The sequence below is a fragment of the Cherax quadricarinatus genome, unplaced genomic scaffold (genome assembly GCF_038502225.1).
Source record: "Cherax quadricarinatus isolate ZL_2023a unplaced genomic scaffold, ASM3850222v1 Contig2460, whole genome shotgun sequence".
Taxonomy (NCBI): domain Eukaryota; kingdom Metazoa; phylum Arthropoda; class Malacostraca; order Decapoda; family Parastacidae; genus Cherax; species Cherax quadricarinatus.
Window position 1 is genome coordinate 104 of NW_027197486.1, and position 12,397 is coordinate 12,500.

General features: G+C 42.0%; 1 protein-coding gene across 1 annotated transcript in view; it reads right to left on the bottom strand.

Annotated features, from left to right (window-relative positions):
- Nucleotides 1-4,176: 4,176 nt before the first annotated feature.
- The window catches only part of LOC128693171 (MAM and LDL-receptor class A domain-containing protein 1-like), a gene marked incomplete at both ends in the record, with an annotated part of 52,485 nt that continues 44,264 nt past the window's right edge, over nucleotides 4,177-12,397 (bottom strand). Inside the window, one exon of the mRNA XM_070081358.1 lies at nucleotides 4,177-4,342. Coding sequence (XP_069937459.1) covers nucleotides 4,177-4,342 — 166 coding nt within the window. The remainder of the gene's footprint in view (nucleotides 4,343-12,397) is intronic.

Below are 12,397 nucleotides of genomic sequence, written 5' to 3' on the forward strand. Positions count from 1 at the left end.
TGTTTCAAAGGCGATAACAGGAGAAGTTGGGTAAGTTTTCAGAGAATGGTAGTGTGGTGGCACCAGCCAGTCTGTCTGAGAGAGGCAAACGGGATGCAACCACACACCTGTTTCCCCCCACACCCCACCCCATATAGGGTCGGGTGGAGTAGGCCTCACAGTTTGCAGCTAGCATGAGGAAAAATACTAGAAGATAGTTAATAGCCAGCCCTAAGTTTCTGACCGCTGGGGACAGGTCATGTGATGTAAAAAGTTACATTACAAAAGTGGATCATTACATACCTTCATTTACAGCCTTCTAACTAATGAAATAGAAAAATTCCTCATTTGTCAACCACTGTTGCAGAACCTTCCAGATTATTCAGGAAACTCAAGAAACTCAATATAAATCTGACTTTTAAAAACACTGGGACAATGAAATAGAGACTGATTAAAAACACACCACCTTATAGTGTCGGTGGTGTCTACAAGGTCTCATGCACCCTTAGCCCACTCTCATACATTGGTCAGACAAGTAAACCTTTGGAAACCAGATTATCCCAACACCAGTACTCAGGACAGGCCACGTGTCGAATGCGATCTTTAATCATGTCAGCTCTTGCAATCACCCCACCAGTGTGGGCTGCCACCCAGATAATTGTTCCCAACAGTTCCAATATGGAAAGAAACATAATAGAGTCCTCCCTCTTGAAACATGATAGGAATGCTGTATGTAACTCAAATTATGGGCTGTACAAACTCGATAGTTATTTAATATAGAGTCAATTAAACAACAATGTTATGCAAAAGTGCAGACCACAGTCTGCAAACTGAACATCATGGCACGCCCGTCGTGTACGTCGATATAATATATGACACCTTGTTAAGTCTGTCGCGAACGTCGATATTTAATATGTTAGGTCTGCCTTCGGTATAACTCAGCTGCTGATACATACAGGTATCGTAATGCGACAGGTGCTCTAGTTAGTTTGCTGCAATACAGGCTGCAACCTGAGCGATATAACATCTGTAGTAAGGAAGTAGGTATGTGGGTTCATTTAGGTATGGGGTCCCATGTGCGATCATCCTAGGATAGCCCAAAAGAAATGCAGAGTGACCTATAGAGGTCCTAACCCGTCTAGGTACAGTGGTACAAGGTACACACAGGTGGTTGCAACATGGTGATTGCAACTAGTGTAGTGGTTTAATGAATCAGGTTGCTGGTAATATTATAATGATAATAATGATAACAGCGGATGATAGTTGATAATAATGATAGGAATGACATTAAAATTAAGAATAGCCTAGTTATTATAAGTAAGAATGCCTGAATAGGAGAATTCACACAGGCATATTATTAACTGATACTGAGAGTATTTCCACTTTTTGCAGATGACACTACATATGTCTTCTCTCACCCGAGCCCAGTCACGCTAGCCAATACTGTAAACACCGAATTACAGAAAATATCTACCTGGATGAGGACTAACAAACTTACACTAAACATTGACAAAACCTACTTCATTCAGTTTGGTAACAGAGCTACAGATGTACCTCTTAACATAACAATAAACGGATCACCTATCACAAAGCTAACAGAGGGAAAATTCCTAGGAATTCACCTCGATAATAGACTCAAATTTCATACACATATACAACAAATTTCTAAGAAAATTTCCAAGACTGTAGGCATACTATCGAAGATACGGTACTATGTTCCACAGTCAGCCCTCCTGGCCCTTTATCACTCTTATTTACCCCTATCTCACCTATGGAATGTGTGCATGGGGCTCAACAACAATTAACCATCTCAGACCACTAATTACCCAACAAAAGGCTGCAGTTAGAATGATAACAAATTCTCACTACAGGCAACACACTCCACCAATATTCAAAACACTCAACCTACTCACCATACAAAACATCCATACTTATTATTGCACCTATTACATACATAGAACACTTAACTCTGATATTAACCCTCCCCTCAAACATCTCCTTGCCAACCTCAACAGAACACATGACCATAACACAAGGCACAGATCACTCTTTGATGTTCCTCGTGTCCATCTCACACTATGTAAAAACTCAATGCACATAAAAGGCCCTAAAATCTGGAATTCATTACCTGTAAATATAAAAGAAACACTACCTGTTTATAAATTCAAGTCTCTTCTCAAAGATCACTTACTCACTCAAAACCAAATAAATACTGAATAACTGAACCTTATAAATTGTATATCCTATATGTTACTCACAATTATATCACACAAATGTTAAACCTAGGACCCAATCTAACTTTATTATTTTTTTAAATACACTACCTAACAGAATACTCCATTCGACTGAATGTACAGCAATGCAAGCAACCATATGACCTGTCTTTGTAATACTCATTTGTGCTTTATAGTTATCTGTTTACAATAATGTTTTATCACTGATTTCATCATTGCTTAGCTAATCTTAAGTTAATTTTAAGCCAGCCCGTAATGCTATGCATATAAGTGGCTTTGGCATGCTGCTCTTACCTGTATTTTTTGTACCTCTGTATGTATGCTTAAAATATTCTGGAAGGTTCTGTGACACCGGTTGACAAATGAGGGATTTTTCTATTTCATTAGTTAGAAGGTTGTAAACGAAGGTATGTAATAATCCACTATTGTAATGTACCTTTTTACGTCACATGACCTGTTCCCAGCGGTTAGAAGCTTATAGCTGGTTATTAATTATCTTCTAGTATTTTTCCTCATTCTGTCTGCAAACTGTGGGGACCGGTGTGTGGTTGGCATCCCGCTTACCTCTCAGAGACTGGCTGTTGCCACCACACTACCACTCTCTGAAAACTTATCCTATTTCTCTTGTTGCTGCCTTTGCAACATTGCACAACCCCTGATGATGCACTGAGAAGTGTGAAAGTAACACACACACACACACACACACACACACACACACACACACGCACCAGTTTGGAACCCACACCTAGCCAAGCACGTGAAGAAACTAGAGGAAGTGCAAAGGTTTGCAACAAGACTAGTCCCAGAGCTAAGAGGTATGTCCTACGAGGAGAGGTCAGGAGAGATAGGGGGGACATGATAACGACATACAAAATACTGAGAGGAATTGACAAGGTGGACAAAGACAGGATGTTCCAGAGATTGGACACAGTAACAAGGGGACACAGTTGGAAGCTGAAGACACAGATGAATCACAGGGATGTTAGGAAGTATTTCTTCAGCCACAGAGTAGTCAGTAAGTGGAATAGTTTGGGAAGCGATGTAGTGGAGGCAGGATCCATACATAGCTTTAAGCAGAGGTATGATAAAGCTCACGGTTCAGGGAGAGTGACCTAGTAGCGACCAGTGAAGAGGCGGGGCCAGGAGCTCGGACTCGACCCCCGCAACCTCAACTAGGTGAGTACAACTAGGTGAGTACACACACACACACACACACACACACACTATATATATATATATATATATATATATATATATATATATATATATATATATATATATATATATATATATATATATATATATATATATATATATATATATATATATATATATATATATAACTTATCATTAAATACAAATTTTGCATCAACAATGCAAAGTTTAATAAGTTTAGTGATAGTAGGAACTGGCAATGATAAATCATAATTAACGAGTTCTTCAGATAAGAACTTAATAAATCATCAACAGGAACTTTCGTAAACAAAGAAGTAACACCAAAACTCACCTGTTTGCTGTGATATTATTGCATATATATATATATATATATATATATATATATATATATATATATATATATATATATATATATATATATATATATATATATATATATATATATATTGGCAGCCAGTAGCTTTATCAATTCAGTGCAGAAGTTATTTGAAGGTGCTAAATCTAGAAACATATTAAGGCTTTGAGAATGAATTGTCTAGGGTCCCAATTGTTCAAGACAAAATGTGTTATTGTTGTCTAAATATGGCACGAAACTATTTGGTAAAAGATAAAAATCAGCAAGACAACTGTTACTCGTGTAAAACAAGTTCACTTTATACGAAATTGGCCGGTAGGCCAGGAAAAAGCCTCGGTCAAATGGTCATAAACTGAGGGGGGGGGGCACCGACGGGACCAGGATCTGGAGTTTTTCCTGACTGATAAAATACTGCCCCATTATAGAACTTACTGCGGCAGGAGCCATTGTAGGTCTTGATGTCATCGATAGCGAAGCCACCGTTGGTTGCCATGCCTACAACTGAGACCCGGTAGTCGGCCGAGGCATCTACTTCCACCTGTCCGTACTGCCACTCAGGACGCTGGGTGCCGATGGTCGTTGCTTCTAGCACCCACAGCTGAACGTCATGGAACAATTACTTTGTTAGGTTTAATTCTAGCGACTACACGTGGGTCATTCATCTATACAGTAACTTCAAGTATATTTTAATCCGTAAAATAGGGATTAAAGTACACTGTGTATATACAGAGATTTACACGTCTCATTGTACATATACCCAGTCGGAAACAATACAACGCGATTCTATAAAGTATAGCTGCTAATTGCAAATATTAAAGAATAAATCATTGCATTACCATAAATTATGTATTTCATCATCTCTGCATTCAAAGATACTAGGAAATTTGTGTACAGTTTTATTTAAAGTATAAAGCGCCTTGATAGAACTTTTTCCCTTCAGAACTTTGAATGATCATTGCTGCAGTAGCCACACACGACCTCTCCATACCAAAATCACTGGAACTACCACTTACTCCTCACATTTCAGGAGGAATATCAGTTCTGCTCTCATTATTTTTCTTAATGTATTTTTGCATATAAACTTTTGACTGTTAAAACATTTCCTCCCGCCAGGTCCTCTTGCAGCATTGATCGCAATATCCCATTAACAAAATAAAAGAAGTTGCGTAAGCAACTCTAAGCCAAGTTGCTTACGCACTGACCTAGAGCTTTAGAACTCACTGGCCATGGGTTCAGTTCCCACAACTTCCGTTGTTTCTTTGCAATCGTGTTATTACGATTTCGTGAATCGCATTGAAAACTCATTACCGGAATGAGGAATGAATGTTTTTAGTAAAGTTATACCTATATTAATACATATACTGTATTGTTATACTCCCATTAATTTTACACGTATTGTACGTCCTATTTTTTTTATTCGTCTAACTTAATGTAGTTGTAGTAATGACATCAAAAATATTTTTCTTAAGTGAATGGTATGTTAATATTTACTTTTCATCTTTATTTTAGCCTCATATTATTTACTTATCTATTTGTTTTAATATTTGGAAAACACAATTTTCTTAAACCCTTAAATTACTTTTCAACAGACATTTTTTTCTTGTTACTCTAAAAGTATAATACACAGGTCTACAAAACTAATGTTCACTAAGACTCGAAATTCAAACTTGCCCTCCATAGCAAGACCCAGATTTCTCAACCTTTACATTTGTAACACCTAAATTAACAGTTTTACAACGTCTATAACAATATATAATCCGAATATTCCGTTTCCACAATAAAACAGATTTAAACATTCGTAACTCTATACAGTGGTCCCTCAATAATCGACCGGCCTGAAAGTCGGCCATTTCGGAAATCAACCGGTTTTTTCGACAAAATATTGACTCGGAAATTGACCGAAATTCGTTTATCGACCCGTCTCGACCCGTCGTCCCAGACGTGTATGCACGAGGTAAGCGGGCCTCGACCCGCCTCAGCCTTCCTTCCCAGCCAGTGTGCCATTGTTTACCAGTTAGCGGCGGTCCTCTCACGTGCTCCAGTGAAATATTTCATAATATTTCATTTATTTTAGTGCTTGCAAGTTATTTAAGTGCTAAATAAGCTACCATGGCTCCAAAGAAAGCTCCTAGTGCCAAACCTTTGGTAAAGAAGGTGAGAAATACCATTGAATTTAAGAAAAACATCATTGAACAATATGATAGTGGCGTACGTGTGGGCGAACTGGCGAGGATGTATAACAAAAATCATTCAACCATATCTTCCATCATAGCCATGAGAAAGGAAATCAAGGACGCTGTTGTTGCAAAGGGGGTAAATATGCTGACAAAAATGAGATCACCAGTACTGGAAGAGGTTGAGAAGTTATTATTGGTGTGGATAAATGAGAAACAATTAGAGAGACACTTAAGAGGAAAAAGGCAGTCATGATGCCAGTTTTGACTCATTGTGGCACTGGGGAGTTCCATGGGGTTGGATGTGAGTTTGGAGGATGTGGAAGAGTTGGTGGAGGACCACAACGAAGAGCTAACCACTGAGGAGCTGCAAGAGCTTCAGCTGAGCAACAGATCGCAGCTCAGAATCTTGCTGCAGAGGAGGAGGAAGAGAGATGGAAGAAGGTGCCTTCTTCAGAAATTAAGGAGATTTTTACTATGTGGGGTAAGATGGAAAGATTTATGGAGAAACATCACCCAGAGAAGGATGTTGCAAGCCATATCGGCAACTTGTACAGTGACAGAGTCTTGGCCCATTTTAGGGAAGTTTTAAAGAGACGCCAGAAACAGAGCTCTCTGCACAGTTATTTTGCGAGACAGGACTCCAGTGACTCTCAAGCTGGTCCTAGTGGCATTAAGAAACAGAGAAAAGAAGCAACCCCAGAAAAGCAAATGGTACCTGAGGTGTTGCTGGAAGGGGATTCCCCTTCCAAACTATAAACAATCCACTCTCTCCTCCTCCTCCAGTCTCCCATACACTAAGAAGAATCTCCAATAAAGGTAAGTGTTATGCTGTTAATGTTTCATTCATCATTTCCCATTGTATTGTTTATGTACTACATGAATATTTCATGTAAAATTTTTTTTGTTTTAATACTTCTGGGTGTCAGGAACGGATTAATTGAATTTACATTATTTCTTATGGGGAAAATTGATTCGTAAATCGACCATTTCGATAATCGACCTGCTTCCAGGAACGGATTACCGTCGATAATCGAGGGACCACTGTATTTTTTTTTTTTTTTTTTTTTTTTTCTTTATTTTTTTTTTGACGGTCCCAGAGGGCCAGAGTGCGGAAAATAGACGTGTGCAAAACTTAAAGTGCATATCCTTTTATAAACCCACATAAAGGAAATACCAGTGATCACTGAAAAGAAAAAATATAGATTATAGTGTCAAGTGTAGTGCCGGGTCTCAATAAACGGCTGTTACTGGAGGGTGCCATACAGGAAATATTTTTAGCAGTGAGCGTAGATCAGTGAGGGGAAATAAGAAAGAACAGGGATTAGCACAAATTAGCACAGAAAAGCTAAGAAACGAAAAAGGACTATTATTAAAACCGCAGGAAAATATAAGATATTAGTAAAAGTGTAGGAGTGCAGGTTGTGAACTAGGCCTAAAAGCGTTTCCATGCAGTGGTCGTGTTGTTGTATACGGAAGGGTTGTTTCTTATCTTGTCATTAGTAATATAGTGAGTGACGAGGTTGTGGGAAATTAAAAATTACCTGTCTGAGTCTCATCATTGCATTCATACAAATAATCTCATTAGGAGGTGACAACTATATATTATTTACAATTACCGCGGAGGCGTGTGGGAAAACTTGAGCCACTCCTGGTCGCTTCGAGCGTCTCCTTCCCATCTTCCCATATTTTCCATAAGTGTTAGTTACCATTTGGTCCTAGGCACATGTCGATTAGACACTAGGCCTGTTGTATGTGTGTATGTGTGTGGGGGGGAAGTACCCTGGCTGGTGTGTGTGTGGGGAAGTACCCTGGCTGGTGTGTGTGTGTGTGTGTGTGTGTGTGTGTGTGGAAGTACCCTGGCTGGTGTGTGTGTGTGTGTGTGTGTGTGTGTGTGTGTGTGTGTGTGTGGGGAAGTACCCTGGCTGGCGTGTGTGTGTGTGGGGGGAAGTACACTGGCTGGTTTGTGTGTGTGTGTGTGGGGGGAAGTATCTTGGCTGGTTGTGTGTGTGGGTGGGGGGAAGTATCCTGGCTGGTGTGTGTGTGTGAGTGTGTGTGTGTGTGTGTGTGTGTGTGTGTGTGTGTGTGTGTGTGTGTGTGTGTGTACTCACCTATTTGTGCTCACCTATTTGTGGTTGCAGGGGTCGAGTCCTAGCTCCTGGCCCCGCCTCTTCACCGGTTGCTACTAGACCCTCTCTCTCCCCGCTCCATGAGCTTTATCAAACCTCGTCTTAAAACTGTGTATGGTTCCTGCCTCCACTACGTCATTTTCTAGGCTATTCCACTGCCTTACAACTCTATGACTGAAGAAATACTTCCTACTATCTCTCTGACTCATTTGTGTCTTCAACTTCCAATTGTGGCCTCTTGTTTCTGTGTCCCCTCCCTGGAACATCCTGTCCTTGCCCACCTTGTCTATTCCACGCAGTATTTTATATGTCGTTATCATGTCTCCCCTGACCCTCCTGTCCTCCAGTGTCGTCAGGCCGATTTCCCTTAATCTTTCTTCATAGGACATTCCCCTTAGCTCTGGAACTAACCTTGTGTACTTTCTCTGGATTTCTTGACATGCTTTATCAAGTGCAGGTTCAAACAGGTGCTGCATACTCCAGTATGGGCGAAGCATACACAGTGTACAGTGTCTTGAATGATTCCTTACTAAGGTGTCGGAGATACTGTTCTCCAGGTTTGCAGCGCCCATATGCTGCAACAGTTATCTGATTGATGTGTGCTTCGAGAGACATGCTCGGTGTTATACTCCCCCCAAGATCTTTCTCATGGTGAGGTTTGCAGTCTTTGGCCACCTAGCCTATACTCTGTCTGTGGTCAACCTGTGCCCTTCCCCTATCTTCATGACTTTGCATTTGTGGATTAAATTCGAAGCCATTTGCTGGACCAGGTGTCCAGTCATCGGAGTCTCTTTGAAGTCCTGCCTGGTCCTCATCAGATTTAATTCTCCTCGTGCTTCACATCATCTGCAAACGGGGACACATCTGAGTCTAACCCTTCCATCCATGTCGTTCACATATGCAAAAAAGCCAGCACTGGTCCCTAGGACCGACCCCTGTGGGACCCGGCTCGTCTGGTACTTGCTGTGATACATCATTACGTTACCATGACTCGTTGTTGCCTCCCTGTCAGGTATTCTCTGATCCATTGCAGTGCCCTTCCTGTTATATCGCTGATGCTCTAGCTTCTGCACCTAATCTCTTGTGAACTGTGTCAAGGAGGCCTTCTTAAGTCAGAAAGATGCAATCCCAACCCACCCCTCTCTCTCTTGTCTTACTTCTGTTATTTTATCATAAAACTCCAGAGGTTTGTGACACAGGATTTGCCTTCCGTGAATCCGTGCTGGTTGGCATTATACTCCTGTTCCGTTCAGGTGCTCCACCACTCTCCTCCTGATAATCTTCTCCATAATTTTGCATACTATGCAAATCAATGACACAGGTCTATAGTTTGGTCTCTTTCTGTCTCCTTTTTTGAAAATAGGAACTACATTTGCTGTCTTCCATACCTCAGGTGGTGCAGTTTCAGGGATGTGTTGAAGATTGTGGTAAGTAGTCGCACAACATATCTACTCCCTCTCCTAAGGACCCATGGAGAGATGTTGTCGGTCCCATTGCCTTTGAGGTGTCGATGTCCTTAGCAGTTTCTTCACCTCCTCCCTCTCATCCTGTATGTATGTCGTCCAACACTTGTTGAATTATGTTCCTTGTTAGTGTCCCATCTGGTCTGTCCCAAGTCCTTCCTGTCTCTACTGTAAATACTTCATAAATCCTAGAGTGTTGGAGGCTCGTCACATACCTGTGATCGTTTCTTGTAGGGTTCCCCTTCTTTCCTCAAGCCCCTTATCCACCTGGTCCTTGACTGTTGTCTTCTTCCTAATGGCTATACAGCAGTTTCGGGTCAGATTTGACTTTCGATGCTATATACGTTTTCATACTGTCTCTGGGCCTCCTCCTTATCTCTGCATACTCGTCTCTGGCTCTTCTACTAATCTCATTTCCTGGGTCCTATGCCTCCTGTACCTTTTCCATTCTCTGTTGCACTTAGCTTTTGCCTCCCTACACCTTCAGTGGAAAAACCAAAGGACTAAATCTTGGTCTTCCTATTATTTCTGTTTCCCTTGCAGAACAAAACTCCTCTACCTCCTTACTTTGTTGCCACATGATGATATTCCATCATCTGGTTACTGATTTCCTACCATTTCTCTGTCCCCTGAACCTCCTGCAGGAAGTTTCTCATACATAATGTAGTCCCCCCCTTTTATAGTTTGGCTATCCCTTCAGTTCCTGTTACCTTCTCCACTTGTAACTCTACTATGAGTCAAAACTCAGAACCACATGATCTCAGCTAGCTCAAGGGCCTCGTAAGTGATGTCTCGATGTCTGAACTGCTCAGGGTGAACCCCAAGATCCAGTCTTGCTGGCTCATCCTCCTCTCTCTGGTTGTGTCCCTGACATGTTGATGCATGAGGTTTTCAAGTACCACATCCCATCATCTTTGCTCTCCATGTTTGGGACCCCCATGTGGCTCAGGTTTCCCAGTCGATCTCCTGTGGTTGAAATCGCCCATTACCAGTAACTGCTCTGCTCAGGTGACTCTTCTTGCCACCTCCAGCCAGTGTGTCACCATCACCCTGTTGTTTTCTTCATGCTCCTCTCTTAGCCTCCTGCTGAGTTCTGTGGTGGGTTGCCACATCACTCCAATGACTACTTTATGTTCTCCGGACTGAATTGTACCTACAATGTAGTCTCTTTCTCCAATCATGTCCATGCCTTCCATTTCCTCAAATCCCCATTGGTGTTTTATGAGCAGTGCAACCCCCTCCTCCCCTCTACTCCTTCCTATCCTTCCTCAGGATCTGATATCCTGTTGGGAAGATTGTGTCTGTTAATATCTCAAGCCAGTTTTGTTTCTGTGACTGCTATGATGTCTGGGGATTTTCACTGATTCTTTCATTCCTCCTCATGTTTATTCCATTATTCCATCGCATTTGTGTACCAAACCTAGTTTCTTTTCTGTCATTGTGGTCAGCCCAAGTATATTGGGGTTGGGGAGGGAGGCAGGTGGGGGCCTATATGGGGCTGTGGTGTAGGTGGGGTATGTGTTGATGGGGTGGGGTCAGAATGCCTAGGGACAGCTGTTGGGGTTTGTGATATGGGGGTTGGTGGCAGAGGAACAGTGAAGTGGGATTTAGAGTATAGGTTGCTCCAGTTGCGTTAGAATATCGTGGTGGAATCTTTGGTGGGGAGATTCTGTGGGTGTGTTGCCCTTCCTCCTGTCTAGGTCCTGCTCATTTCATTGCTTCTCGTTCCTCCTTGCGTCTGTACCCTCCTCTTTCAGTGTAGTCCCTTTCTTCTTGTGTTCTGTGGCAGTGGTATGCTCTCTGGTACCCCTCTTTGTCTCTCAGTCTTGCTTTCTCTTTTGAATCCTGATTGAACTGATTCTTCCTTAAGTTACTCTGACAGGACGTATCCTTCCACTGCCGACCACCCAATTCTCTGAAAATTTGTCACCTGGGTCATATTGCCCTCCCCTATTGTTTTCATAGTGCCTTCAATCATTTTTCTCCTCCTGTTTTATTTCTTCAAAGTTGGCCCCTTAGCTGCCCAGGCCATTACTAAATGACTCGCCCTTTCCTCCCTCCCACTGAGTCTCCATCTGCTTCCTCTGAGGCATTTTGTTTCCCTTCCATTGACATGTTCTTGCCTTCAGTCCCTGTCATATCTGAAACATCTATTCTTAGTGGACTGTCTTTCCTGGCCAGCTGTCCCTTACTACTGCAGTTGGCTGTTAGAACCTCTGCATATAACAAACCTTCATTTTCTTGGACCTGTCGCCGATCTTAGTGTGCTCATCGTCTTTCCCTGGCCCCATTAGGTCTGATGGAGTCAGCAAAATTATGCGGCATGTCTCCGTTGTTGCTTACCATCCCCCTTGTCTGCGCCTGACTCTGAATTTCATCGTGTCTTCCAGACCTGTCGTTTGATCTCAGTGGTGCTCGTCGTCTTTCCTGGCCCCATTAGGTCTGATAGGGCCTTCCTGTCACGACATGTCTCCGTTGTTACTTACCATCCCCTTGTCTGCCTGACTTTGAATTTCTGATGTCACGTCTGAATTGTCATTTGTCTCTCTAATCTGTTTCAGGCTTGCAGTTTTCTCTTCTAAGCACTGTATCCTAGCTTCTGCTGCTAAGGCCTGTACTTCCACTTCCTGCACTCTTCAGCTATCCACGCTCCTCCATTTTCTTACCAGAAGCTCTACTATCTTCCCTTCCTCTTGCTCCCTTTTTGGGACTCTAACTCCCAGTCTTCCTCTGGTTCTTCTACCAGATCTCACAGTTTTCCGTCCTCTAAGGCCACCCATTTTTTTTTTTTTTTTTTTTTTTGTTGCAGACAGAGAAGGCTGGGGAGGGGTGTGGGGGAGAAAGAGGTAGAGAGAGAGGAGAGAGAAGGAGCCAGAAAGAGGGAGAG